The 13,387-nt window shown below is 47.4% G+C and overlaps 1 protein-coding gene across 1 annotated transcript in view; it reads left to right on the top strand.

Moving 5' to 3' along the window:
* The window catches only part of ADAP1 (ArfGAP with dual PH domains 1), a 51,240-nt gene that overhangs the window by 12,551 nt on the left and 25,302 nt on the right, over positions 1–13,387 (top strand). The window contains exon 4 of the mRNA XM_053991848.1: positions 7,811–7,893. Coding sequence (XP_053847823.1) covers positions 7,811–7,893 — 83 coding nt within the window. The remainder of the gene's footprint in view (positions 1–7,810; positions 7,894–13,387) is intronic.

Raw genomic sequence — 13,387 nt, 5'->3', positions numbered from 1 at the left:
CCCTGCCGTGTACCAAGGTGTTTTTTTTTATTTTTGTGTGAGTGGAGCCGCCTGGCCTGACAAGAAAAAAGCATCCATTTATGCGATGTTCTGAGCTCCAGAATCCCAGAAGTTTGGCTGTGCCATTTTGAGACTTGTATGTGCCTGTCATGTTGGGGTTGGAGAAGCAGGATTGGTAGGAGAAACACAATTCTGGAGGATTTTGATTTTGTTTACTCCCCAAGTCTCAGTTAAGTTCAGTTAGATGCTGCCTATCTGATGATACTCAGGTTGCCCAGGGGCAGAGTCCTGGTTCTTCTCCATGACCTATCCCTGCCCAAGGGGTGCAGAGCTCCTGGCAGGGAGCAGGGCAGGTCCCTCCAGCTTGGGGCGTCCTGAGATCTGGGTGCCAATCACACCTGGCTCCCCTTGCACAGTGAGAGACAGTGGGAGCTGCTCCTGCTCTCAGGCAGCTTGGAGACCAGGAGCATTTCCATTCCTGCTGCTGTGGGGCTGGCAGGAGTGTCTGTGGCTGGTTCTGTGCTCGGGTGGTTTGTCCTGCTGGACTGGTGCAGCTCAGCCTGGCTGCTTCCCTCCCTCCATCCTGCAGAGCTGTGTCACACTGAGCCAGGCAGTGGCTCAGCTCCAGCCACAGCCCTGCCGGGGCTGTTTGAGCTCCCAGGGACCCTGCTGGGGCTGTTTGAGCTCCCAGGGACCCTGCTGGGGCTGTTTGAGCTCCCAGGGACCCTGCCAGGGCTGTTTGAGCTCCCAGGGACCCTGCTGAGGCTGTTTGAGCTCCCAGGGACCCTGTCAGGGCTGTTTGAGCTCCCAGGGACCCTGCTGGGGCTGTTTGAGCTCCCAGGGACCCTGTCAGGGCTGTTTGAGCTCCCAGGGACCCTGCTGGGGCTGTTTGAGCTCCCAGGGACCCTGCTGGGGCAGCCACTCCATCCACAGCCCATGGAGGGGCACTGTGCTGGGCTGGGAACCTGTGAGGAGCTGGAGCAGGGGATTGAAAGGATTTGTTGTTGTTTGGTTTTGGTTATTTACTGATTCATTGGGAGGATGAGGCAAGGCCAGTCTTCCTGGGAGCAGCTAGAAGACTAATTTCTGACCCTTTTCTGGTCCCAGCTCGTGCCTGTTCTGCACTGGGACTATTACCTGATTCCTGTACTCAGGCTGGAGCTCTGCTCTGGTAGGGCTTCTCTGGACCAGCACTGTTGGGTCCCTGCCATAACAGCAGGATGCAGTGGGGTGGATGTGGCTCTCACAGGAGCAGACAATGTCCTGACACTGCTGCAGGATCAGCAGCTGTGGGCACATTACACCCTGGGAGCGTCTCAAGGATGCTGTGCCCAGTTGTATTTTTCTGTCTCTAGTTCAGGACTCTCTGTGCCTCTCAACAGATGCATGCTAAACAAGTGCAGGGGAGTGCTGCTTTTTACAGGGAGGTATATTTAGCTTTTCCCCCGCCTCGCTGCAGTCCAGTCACTGCAATAGCATGAGCTGTTCCCAGCTTGCAGCCCTGGGAAGCATCACCATGGATGACACCTCCATCCAGCACTGGCAATGATTCCAACCACCTTCTGCAGCATCGAGAGGTTTTGGTGCTTCTAATTCCAACAGCAGCACATGCTGGACTGCTGCAGTGCCTGGGCAGCTGCTTGTTCATTTAAGCTTCTTAATTTTATAATGCTGTTTCTGGAATCCCTCTGCTTTGGTTGCATGAATAATTGTGAAGTTCGGGGCAAGAGGGAAGAAGTGCTGCAGTGCCAGCTTGTCCTTTTTAATTATTGCCTACAATGTTGTGGTCGGGTCTTTGGGAAATTCATGGTGTTTGCCTGCTGCATTTGGCTCCTGTATCCTTCAAAAGCCCAACTGTAGCTTCCTGGTTCTGCATGACACTTGGCAAAGGTTAGAGAACTTGGAGGGGTGCTCTGAAATTGCCCAGGGAAAGTTCATAGGTGAAAAAAATTACCCCACCAAAAAAACCCCAACAAACCAAAAAAAACCAAATAAACAAAAAATCCCCTTCTTTCCTCTAATCTCTGTCTGCCAGCACTGACCCATGCCCCAGGGACAGTGACCAGAGCAGCCAGCTCCTGTTCCTCTGGGGTGTCCCTAACAGTGAAATGAGTCACAGACTCTGGGATGTTCCTACACCACTGCAATATTGGCCCAACGAGCTTTGGGTGTGGAATTTGAACCACAGAACCTCTCTTTGGATGGTCACAAATAGTCATGGCCCAGCTTGGTACACCACAGCAGCAGACAGAGAGCTGTGAAACAGATTTTTGTGGGGCAGATACATTGCAAGCACGTGGCCGAGTTTTGAGTCACCACTCAGCAGCAGGTACTCACTCTTGAGTAAAAGCAAAGGAAAAAGGCTTTGTTCAGTCCTTGACTTGGCTGAAAACTGATAGAAGAAAGTGAGATAATCTCTTAGTGGGCTTTTGCAGAACTGGAAGTACATCCCTGTCCCTGCCCAATACTTACCAAGGTTTTGTGTTGCTTGATTTGGGAATGCAGAGCCTCATCCTGTGGAATTGCGAATGAGCTGCAGTGCTTTGCTCTGCTCCTCTCTCCGTGCTTGGATAAGTGGGAGCTGCATCTGCTCCTCCTGCAGAACAGTTCAGTGTACTGACTGTCAGCACAGAAAAATGGGGCAGGATGGGGTGGCATGAGCTGTGCTGGTTGTGTGGTATCTGGAACGAGATGAGCCATCAGTCAGAGAGAGGCACACATCTTGAGGAGTCATCCATGTACTCAGCTAAAGAACAACAGTTATTAGCTGAAGTGACTTTTTGTATTGATGGAGATGTGCAGAGGGAAGATTGCGTGGTAGATCTCTGGGGTTTTTTTTTTCCTAATCATTTGAGGTTTGGTATATTTGGTAGAGGAGTTGCCAAGCCCATCACCTCGGACTGGTGTGAGAAGGCCAGCATAGCCTTCTCACCACTTCCTCTGTCACCTGCTTTTGCCAGTGCTTCATAGATAATAAAAACTTTATAGACATAAAAACCTTCATTACATAATGTTCACAGGAGTAAAATTGAGATTTGCTCAGGTTCCTAGTCATTAGTAAGCATTTTCAGATTTTACATTCACAGCTCTCAGAAGTGCCTGATGTCTTGGGTGTAAAGTTTGAGGTGCTGCAGTGTGGCCACTGGGAGTGGCTGCTCATCAGTCCATTCCCAAGTGGTGGAGCCTCCTTGGTGGCTCAAATTGGTCGCTCAGGATCAGGAATTCTTTGAGTCACCCAAGTACTGAGTTCTGCCCAGTCCTTCAATCCTGATCAGCCACGGGGTTCTCTCTTATTGTTCATTTTCTCTTTGCTGTTAGCTTGTAAAGCTGTTAATTCATATTGATTCCTTTAATTTCCAAAGGAAATTGCTACAAGGTTGAGGTAGTACTGACAGAGGCTGTTTCCTACATGTTTTTAATTGGTGTTTAACCAATGAAAAGTAGTGTTGTGGTGTACTGGACAGTGCATGTAAAGCAATCAAAAGGGGAACCAGTTAGCATTTTATATGAGAATGTTGTGATTTTGCATGCTCAGAATCAGTTTTAACTTCTCCAAATCCATAATGCAAGGGGTTTATGCCTTGAGAGCCAAACCCCTGTCTTTTTGCTCTCCTCTGGCAGCTTGCTGTGGGGTGCTGGTCTTGGTAGGGGGATGGCACATCAATCCTCAGGCTCTGCAAGCTGAGGTGATGCACAGAGAGCCTGGAAGAAGCCCCCAGCTGTCTCATGCCTCCAAAAAGCTCTTTAAAATCAAGTCCTCACAGCAAGAACTTACTAGATAGGAAAAGAGTGTGAAGCTAGACAGGCTTTTAGTCTATGCTGCAGTGGCTCTCCTTGCAGTCTGAGCAAAGAATTTGGACTCTGACTTAAAATTTCATTAGAGCAGTTGTTTGACAGAAACCTGGCATAGCTGCATCCACCAAGCTGCCTGTGGAAAGCATGTTGCTTTTGCTGGAAAAACCTCTGACAAATTCCAGAAGCTACAAATTTGGCTTCTGGAAATGGTGTTTCTGGATGCCATTAATTTATTTTGTCTTTCTTGGACTTGGTGGTGCCTCACAAGGATGCAGTTAGGCAGTGGTAGTGTGTGGTGTTTGATGTCTTTTGGGCCACTTTCACCTCTGGCTGGGGTTTCTTGTCTGTCATATGTCTCCAAAAAAGCCACAGCTTCTATGTGCAGCATCTGTGGGTGTGCTCTGGAGTGCATCAGCCCGCCCAGCTGAGAAAAAAAATCAGTCTTGGGAAAAAATAAACTGGAGACTGAATTTGGCTGGCCAGCACCTCCTCCACACAGCACACCGAAGCCGTGCAGCCACAGTTTGATATTAAACTGCTTGAGGAGCTTTTCCTGTGCTGCTTTTTGCTGTGAGCTTTGAGTAGGTGGGACCAAGATAAAACTGCTCCAGTGGCTTCATCTGGAACCTTCCTCACTGGCCCCTGGGCAGAGCCCTTGTGTTCATGTGGGTGGTCAGGAAAGCAAACAAGTGCCTCCAATGGTGTTGGCAGTGCTTTGTCAGCCTCTGGACCTGCTGTCCCTCAGTCAAGCTCAGTCCTTTCCCATTTGGGGGATGAATATTTCCCTTAATCTGTTGGAAATGTGGATTTCCTTAGCGTTTTGTTTTGTTTTGTTGGTGGGATTTTTTGATTTTCCTCTAGGTTTTTGATGAGTACAAGGACTTTTCTGTTCTAATTGCCAAAAAATGGTTCCCTGTAACCAGCAGCCTGACAGATTTAAGTGGGCTGTTGAAGCTTTTGGAGCTGATCCTGAAAGCTGTGTATCTCCACAGTTTAGGAATGATGCACTTAGATTTTTTTAACAAACACTAATAATTTATTTGCTGATTTGCTGCATTATCCCATCACCAGAAATGCAGAAAAATACCAGGGGGCTGTTACTGCAGTCCTTTCTGGTCACAGAACTCCTTTTGGAGTCAAAGGTGGATTTGGATGGAGGCTCCTGTGCTGGGTATCCCTGGGTTACATACACACATATTCACGCCTGCAAAAGTTCATTTCAGCTGAAACACAGCAACAGATATTTCTAAAGTCCCTGAAGATATACTTAAATTAAGATCAGGTCAGCAGTCTACTGAAAGTAGTGGCTGTTTTCATACAATCCCTGTATGGTTTGAGGGTCTTCTGCCCTGCAATTGCTCTCAGCTCCTGTAAATCCCAGGACACATTCCTGCTCCTGGATGAATTCATCAGAGCTGTGCTGGTGAGACTGGGGTTTAGCACCAGCAGCTTCTTATGGCAGGATTGCATCTAGTCCATGAGAGTGAATGTGGTCAAAGTCCTGCTCAGCTTCTCTCTTGCAGTGAAGGGAGAGGGTGAACTCCTCGCTGTCCTAGCTGGGTTTTTGTTTTGGTTTCTTTTACTGGAGTTGTTCTGCTTTCTATAAATAACCACTGGAGCAGAAGCTGCAGCTTGTGGCCTTGCACTGAGTTGTCCAAACTGTGAGCTGCTCTTGGTGTGTCTTGGGTTTTGGGAAATTATTGCTGAAAGAGCTTGGGTTTGTGATGATAAGGAAAGGGGAAGAATGTGTGAGGTGCCAGGAAGCTGCTGGGAAGGTGGCACAGCTGGATTCCCACATGCTCTGGGAGTTGCCAGCTCGTGTTCAGGGACTCAGAGCCACTCATGTTCAGGGCCAGATGTTGAGAGAGGCCCCCGGGAGCATTTTGCAGCTTCTCAGGGTTCCCCTTGGGGCGTGGTGCCTGTTGGCTGCCCGGGGGTGCCCTGTTGCACAAGAGCTCCGGAGCCACTGCAGCGGTGCTGGGGCAGTGGTGGGGGCACTCAGGCCCTGCAGGGACGTGTTCCCCCAGGGATGAGCCCTGCAGGGTTTCTGCTGTATGACCTGCATCCTACAGCAGGAGTGTTTTCCCACTGCTGCACATGAACCTGAATTTGTACTGTGTTCAAACCCCCGTGCTGGAAGGCAGAGACTGGGAGCAGCTGCAGCTCCTGCGGAATCCACTGACGTCAGCTGGAGCTGAGGGTGGTGTGAATCTTCTTCCTCCCAGTTCGATCCCTAATCATCTTGTTGAAAAGGTCCAAGTTTGGCTTCAGTGATAACAAGCTGTCCACAGCAGCTGGCCAGGAAAAATTGCAAGAAGAGTAGTAAATTGAAGTATTGGTGTTTATTTTATGATTAAATTTTGGTAGCTCTGCTGATTAGTGACAGCATTATAGAACAGGCATTTGGGTGCCACCTTTTGGGTCATCAGGCTTCTATGTTTGTGGATATCAGATCCAGAAAAGGCATCCTGCTGGACCCAGAAGAGCCCCCTTGGATGTTGGATGGGGTTTGAGCAACCCCATGGCAGGGGAGCTGGACTTGGATGACCTTTAAGGTCCCTTCCAAGCTTTCTGTGATTGTACAAAGGGCACCTGAACCTCCTGAGGGTGGCTTGCACCCAGACCAGAGCACAGCACGGGATGGCAGCAGAAGGGAGATGGGTGTTCAGAGCTCACAGGCAAACTTGGCAGATGTGTAACAGCTGAAGATCAGTCACGGGAACAGGAGCAGAAGGGGAGAGGCAGACTTGGTGCATTGTTTCTCTTACAGCAGGAGCTCACAGCTGGGTTTTGGGGGCAGGGAAGCAGTGGTGCTCCCCGAGCCTTGGGAAGAAGGCTGGTGCCCCAACCAAGGAGCTGACACAATGGGAGGAACAAAATCTATGTAATTATTTCCTCCTTTATTGCCAGGAAGCCAATCACAGCCACAGTTCTCATTGGGTAGTGTCTTGCAGATTTATTGAATGTGTTTGCTGTACCTGCAGATGAATTTTCATAAGCAGTGTTGGTATGTTTATATTCTTTGAGCATTTCTGGGATGTGCCTGCTGAAAAATACCATTTAGTTTGCATAATCAGCAAAAAAGAAAAGGTGATTAAGCATATGAATAGCTTTCATTGGCAGAGAAGTTGATGTGTTGAAATGTGATGGTTTTACAAAACACACTCAGTGCTGGGGGATCTTTTACTGTCTTCAGTGTAGGCAGCTCCAAAATGTCTGCTGTGAAGCTGGGATAACACATGCCTTTATTTCTGAGTGTGATCTGCCTGCTTGGGCTATTTAGGGTTCTAGGGCAATTAAGAAATAAGTTCAGTTAAAAATGGTTTGAAGCAACTTCCAGCATATTCTAGATCAAAGTTACTTCATTGGTTCAAGCACTCATGCTGCAATAAAATAGCAAAAAAAAAAAATCATCTTTGGTGTATTTTTTTTCCTTTTTGGAATTTGAGGTATTGGTGTATAAATCATCGGTATAATTTCAGTATTAAAAGTAAAGGACTTTTTAATCATATTTGCTGCCATGCATCATAAACTGCTTTCTTAAACTTGGCAGTATGGGCTGTGAATTTGGAAGAGCTTGGCCAGATGGGTTTTCAGCACCTTCTGCTTCTGTAGTGATATCTTCAGGGCAGTAATCTCTCTTTTGTACCTAGTTGGGATTTTTCATTTACTCAGTCTGTTCATTGAAGAATGTGGCCTGAGAAAATTAGGTCTAAAATGGTTCATATACTGAGGGAATTTTTTACAGAGGCTGATTGGGTAGGTGGGGACAGACTGTTCTGCTAAATCTATGCATTTTTTTAAAAATAAGTTTTCAATAAAATTGGATGTACAAGGAAATGATTTATTGTTGTCCAACTGTAAGCAGAAGAAACCCTCAACTCCAGACTGTACAATGCAATTTTTGGAAGACTTTTAAATCACACTTGTGCTTTCATTGAAGAATTAATGGTTCTGACTTCTTTCTTAGTGTATCTTGGACCATATTTCCTTTTCTCTGTATTTTTTTTTCCAGACTACTGCGGGAACAGTGGATCAGAGCCAAATATGAACGAAAAGAGTTCATCCACAGTGAGAAGCAGGAGCCTTATTCTGCAGGTAGTGAAAGACACTTTTGGCAGATAAGTTTTTTGATGTCCAGCACCTTCCATTTTCTTCCTCTCTGTTTATATGTTCTTTATGTTGATTATTGCCTGTATGTCATTAAGTAGGAGAAGTAAGTGTGGTCTTTGCACAAGATCCCTCCTGGCATTCTCTGTATTTGATTTGGAGTATTGGGAATTTGGATACCTGATGGAAACAAATCCAGGTCTTTCTGTTGACTTCCACGGGCTGTTCACCAGGAGCAAGTCAGGCCAAGCACCAGTGGGTTTGTTTCTGGGAGCAGGAGGTGTGAAGCTGGATGGAAGTGGAGGTAAAGGATGTTTGTGTCCTCGAGGTGACTTTGGCTTTGGAGAGATGCAGCAGCCCTGCTAGCCTGCTTTGGGTGGTGCTGGGTGTGTGCAGCACCACCCCACCCTGCCAAGGACCCCTCCCTGTCCCTGCAGGATGCTGCAGGTGCAGCAGTGGGAGCTGCTCTCCCTGGGCACAGGCAGTGCTTTGCAGTTGCAAAGGTGCAGCTCGTGTGACAGAGCTCCTTTCAGAGCTCATTTCAGCAGGGTGACAGTGGCCTTGCAAGGGGCTGGGATAGCAGAGCAGTGGCTTGGGTGATTTTCTTGCAGAAGGGCAGGATTTGAAGAGGAGACACGGAGCTCAGCTGTGTTTGTTGTGTGGCTGCACCAGCATGAAAGTGCATGAAATTAGCTGGGTATTTCTTTGCTATATGTAAGTGGCATTTAATTTATTCTGCATATTAAGTAGTTGACACCAGCTATGTGCTTGGATGACTCTGGAATAATTTTATTAGCAAAGACCATGTTACAGATTAAAGGTTAAAATATTATTTTCATGATGCTTTTCAAGACTAATAATATGCAGGTAGCTCCAGCAGTTTGCTGTCATGAAAACCACAATTAAATTGTGATCTCATATATTCTCAATTTATGTTGTGAGCATTTCAGCTCTGCTGTATTGTGTACATGAGGCACACAGTGTGTGGGGAGTATCCATATTCATTGAGAGTACGTTAGGCACATTTTTATTTTAGGTTTTTATAAAAGCTGTCTGCTGGAGTCGGACGTGTTCTATTAACAATAAATAGTTTGATTTCTTGGATAATTTTTGAATGTATCTGCCAGTGTGTGTATAATACCCACTCAAGAATAATGTTTCCAATTTCTACTGTGTAACTTCTGGATATAAAAGCTGGGATTCAACCAAGTACTTGAGGAAAACGCATAATTTTAATCACATGATGAGTCCTTTTGACTCTGAGAAGAGTGTGTACCTGGTTAAAGTGAAGTAGGTGCTTCAGTGCTGTGTGGGAAAAAGGGCAGTGTGTTCTGAGCTCTCTGAAAGATATTATGAGAAGAATTCAAAGGGGAGTTTATTTTAGCAGCGTATTTTGTAGGTGTTCTTCAGTAATGTGGGTGCATAATATTTAACTGCATGCTGAAGTGATAGGGTTTTCTCACCTCTCTTTGAAGTTCAAAAGCCATTAAATACAGAATAGAAGAGAAGAGGGTGAGCCATTTTCAGTGAGCAGTGCCCTGGGGAGGAGGAGGGGAAGAGAAGCAAGCTGGTGGGCGTCATGTAAGTGGTGTAGAAGTGATTTTAGGTTGTGAATTGTCTTTGAGAATGGCACTATCTCCAAAGCCCAGCATAGGAGCCACACAAATGACCTGTGCAGCTGGGATGTCATTTGTTGGTTGTTCTGGACAGTAAATTCCAAGGGGAGCTTTGGCCAGGTGGCTCCTCCTTAGGGGAACCAGGCTGATGTTACAACAAAACAAAGCTGGGGATGCACACCCGAAACTCCCAGTGCCAACCTTCCCCTTCTGCTGCACCATCACAGCCCCCAGGTGTAGCTGCCCACCTGTCCTTCACCCTGTGCCAAAAAGAGCTCCTTCTTCCAGCCTGTCCTGCAATTCCAGGACTCAGCTGGGATTCCAGCTCTCAGGCTGGGAGTTGGTTGTTTTCTGGGGTTGTGTCCTGAGAAGGGAGCCCAGGGAAAGCCCTGTGTCCTGTGGGAAAGGAGCACGCTGAACATCACACAGTCATTTAGGTTGTAAAGATCATCGAGTCCAAGCATTAACTCAGCACTGCCAAGGCCATGTCCCCAGCAGAAATGTTCCTGGGTGTGCTGGACAGTTCTTGTACCATTCTGATGACATGGGGCTGTTTTGTCACTGTGCTGCTCACGGTGCTGGGCCTCCTGTGCCTGCTCCTGCCAGGCTCAGCACAGCTGGGGATGACAGAGGGTCTGGAATGTTGCTTTTTTCCACTGCCCTGAACTGTCTGTGAACAAACCGAGGTGGCAGCGACACCAAGACTCCCTCCTGCCCACCCCACATCCAGTTGTGTCTCACTGGAGTGTACCTCTAGCTCTGTTTCTTCCTAATGCTGTCTCAGACCATTTTTCCTCACCCTCCTGAATTCCCTGGAGCGGTGTCAGGTTACCAGTTTCTAAGCATGAAACATTTTGTTGCTAATAGAAATGTCAGTATCCATTTTCTCATGTTTGCTGGAAGATTTAATTCCATTTTCCAGTCCCGGGGGCTATTTTGCATTCTGATGTTTGTTCAATAATTGCATGAAAAATAAGAAAATGCTATATTGGAATAGTTTTGAGCAACATCCTTTTCCAGGCAGCCTGATGAAACCCTGGTCAGAAATTCAGTGTCTTTCAGAATATCCTTTGGGGAGAGACTGTCTGGAGCCTGTCGATGCCAAGCAGAAGCTATCACAGCTGAACTGCCAGGCTCAGGAGAAATGAGCCTCGGGACAGGAGTGTCAGATGTGCAGGTCAGGGCTGAGAGAGTCGTGCAGGGAAGCCTGGCAGGAGGATGCAGCAAACTTCAGCTGCTGGGGAAGGGGATAAACAAGAGGCAGTGTGGGATGCAAAGGCAGCAGCTGCCCCAAAGGGTCTTGCATGTCTCCCAGACTGCTGGGAAACATCTGCCTCATGAGATGCAGAGGGATGCCAGGTAGCAGGATCAGAACTGGGAAACAAAGGCATTTCCCATGTGCAGAAATGCCCACTGTGGGCAGTGCTGAGCATTGAAACCAGCTCTTGAGCCAGGCAAGAGCCTGGCTGTGGATCCATGGGTCTTGGTTCAGTCCCCAGATGAGATAGCCCCTCTTGGGGCTGTGCTGTTGTACGTGCAATCACAGCCACTCACCCTCGGTGGGAGATCACATGGGAACTCCTAAAAGGGAGATTTAGAGTTCCTTGCTCCCCTAGGAGGCCTTGGAGCACAAGCCCATGTGCTGTTCCCAGCTTTCAGCTCTTCTGCCCCGTTAGTGTTTCAGCCTGATGGCTCTGTTGTTAATTAGCATATCAGCACCATTGATTGGACAGTTCAGATGAGCTCAGTAAAACTGATTAAATGTTTCAGTGATCCACCATGGATTCTCAGAGACACCCTCTTGTACATCTGAGCTCTTCATTCAGCTGTAGTATGAGCTAAATAATTTGTTTGCCCTAGCCAGACTTCATGAAACAAAACATTATTTACACTCCAGCAATCCTAATTAACACCATGGCCACATCCCTTTCTCTAGCAGTACATTTCTTGTACAACAGCACAGAATGATGCCTGTCTTGAAACTCTCACGTGTTTCAGATTGGCTTTATCCCTTCTGGTAAATGAACTGGCAAAATTACTGTCAGTCTCCAGCTAATTGTCCCTCCTAATGGAGTTTAATGGGGCATGGGTGCTGAATTCTCCTAGAAACAGGGGACAGTTGTAATTGTCATCACAGTCTGGATCTGTATCTCAAGGCAATTGCAAGGTTTGATAAATTTTAAAAATATTTTGATCAGTTTTAAAAAGCTTGGTTGTTTTCCACTGCTGTTGCTAGATGGCAGTTCTGGCAAAATCCCAGAGGACCTGCTGAAAGTTAGTTCAGTTGGGTGCTCTTGATTTCTCTTAATCAAAGGGATTTATTTTAGCCAAGGGAGAGGTGGAGGGAGCAAAAGGGAACAGTATTTGCAGGGCTGGAGCACTGTGATGATATAAACTGGTCAAAGTGCAGCTGCTCTGATGCATCTCAGGCTGCAGATGAGAGAATGGGAACGTGGCCAAGGGAGAGGAAAAGAGAATTCTTTCCCTTTGAACTTTGACTTCACTGCTTTCATTCATTGTTCTTGGGAAGCTGGGGCTCCTCAGCTGATAAAAATTGTCATAGGTCCCATGAAAGTGTTGGAGGAAGCCAGATTTGCACCAGGTGAAGGTTTAAACCCTGTCCTTTGGGGTGGAATTTGGAAGACTGGGATTATTTGACTGGTAGTTCCATAGATGGGTTGCAGAGAAAAATAAAGTGCTGCTACAGCAACCTGAAGTGGCCTGTGAGCTTCCACTGGAGCTGCTGAGAAAGCTGGAAGATACAGGCAAAACTTTGGGCATATTAGCAAAGTCAGTGATGCTCGGGGCTTTAGGCTCTGTTGGATTGCATTCCTGTATTTATAGTGCTGTGGGCTGGATCATATTGTCAAAATTCAGGTGAGCTGTGGTTTATTCAGGTAGCATTTCTCTGAAAGTGCTTATTTGCTTGTACTGTCTTCTCTCAGTACCCTAAGGATTACTTGGCTTCTGTGTTGTTTCCTATTTGTCTGCAAATATGACGGCAAAATAAATTATGAGACATAAAAGAACACCCTAAAATAGTAAAATCTGTTAATGTGCACTTTCCATTCCATGAGGCTCTTGCATAATTTGGGCAGCAGTTTGAATTAATTTTCCCCTGCACTCACACAGTTGGAAGGAGCTCTGACTGCAAAGCACTGGAGAAAACACAGGGGACACAAAAATGTCCTTTCCCAGTGTGAGGAAGAGACCCTTATTAGCTCAGTGTGACCTGCAGTGATGTAATGCAGTTTATTTTGGGCCTCATCAGACAAACCAGTGAGCAGTGTTGCAGATAAAATCCAATTATTTTAACTGACAGACCTGATCCTCTGCTGCCTCTTACCCCATTTCCTCCAGCCAGTGAGGAGCTGTGGGTGTCAGAGCGACACCAGCTCTGCCGTGGGTTTTTTCACAACCTCAGAAGCAAATTACAGGGCTGAGCAGCACCCAGGGAGCAAACCAGTGCTAATGGCAGCCTCAGAGGACACGGGGTTTTCTGCACATCAGACAGCCCAAAGCACTGAGCAAAGAAATAAAGCATCAGCCTGAGGGCTCCTGGTGGCCTTTGCTGAGCCCTGAGCACTCGTGGTCTTTAAGGAGATGCTGGTGCAGAAGGGGGTGTGAAGCCACACCAGAGCCCTCCCCTCCCTTTGCTTTGCACACAAACTTTGCAGTGAAGCCCAGGGGTGGAGGTGGCCTGGGGACAGGAGGTGTGGTGACACTGTGGGTGGGAAGGTGGCTGGCTGGGGACAGGCAGGGTGTCCTGATCTCTGGGTGCCTGCAAGAAGAGAGGGTGAGAGTGGAGAGGGCCTGCAGGCTCAGGGGAGCAGGGCACCTCCTGTGCAGGCTGCAGGTTTTCAGTG

This window comes from Vidua macroura, chromosome 16 (genome assembly GCF_024509145.1).
Source record: "Vidua macroura isolate BioBank_ID:100142 chromosome 16, ASM2450914v1, whole genome shotgun sequence".
NCBI classification, from domain to species: Eukaryota; Metazoa; Chordata; class Aves; order Passeriformes; family Viduidae; genus Vidua; species Vidua macroura.
This window is presented reverse-complemented; position numbering and strand designations above follow the sequence as displayed.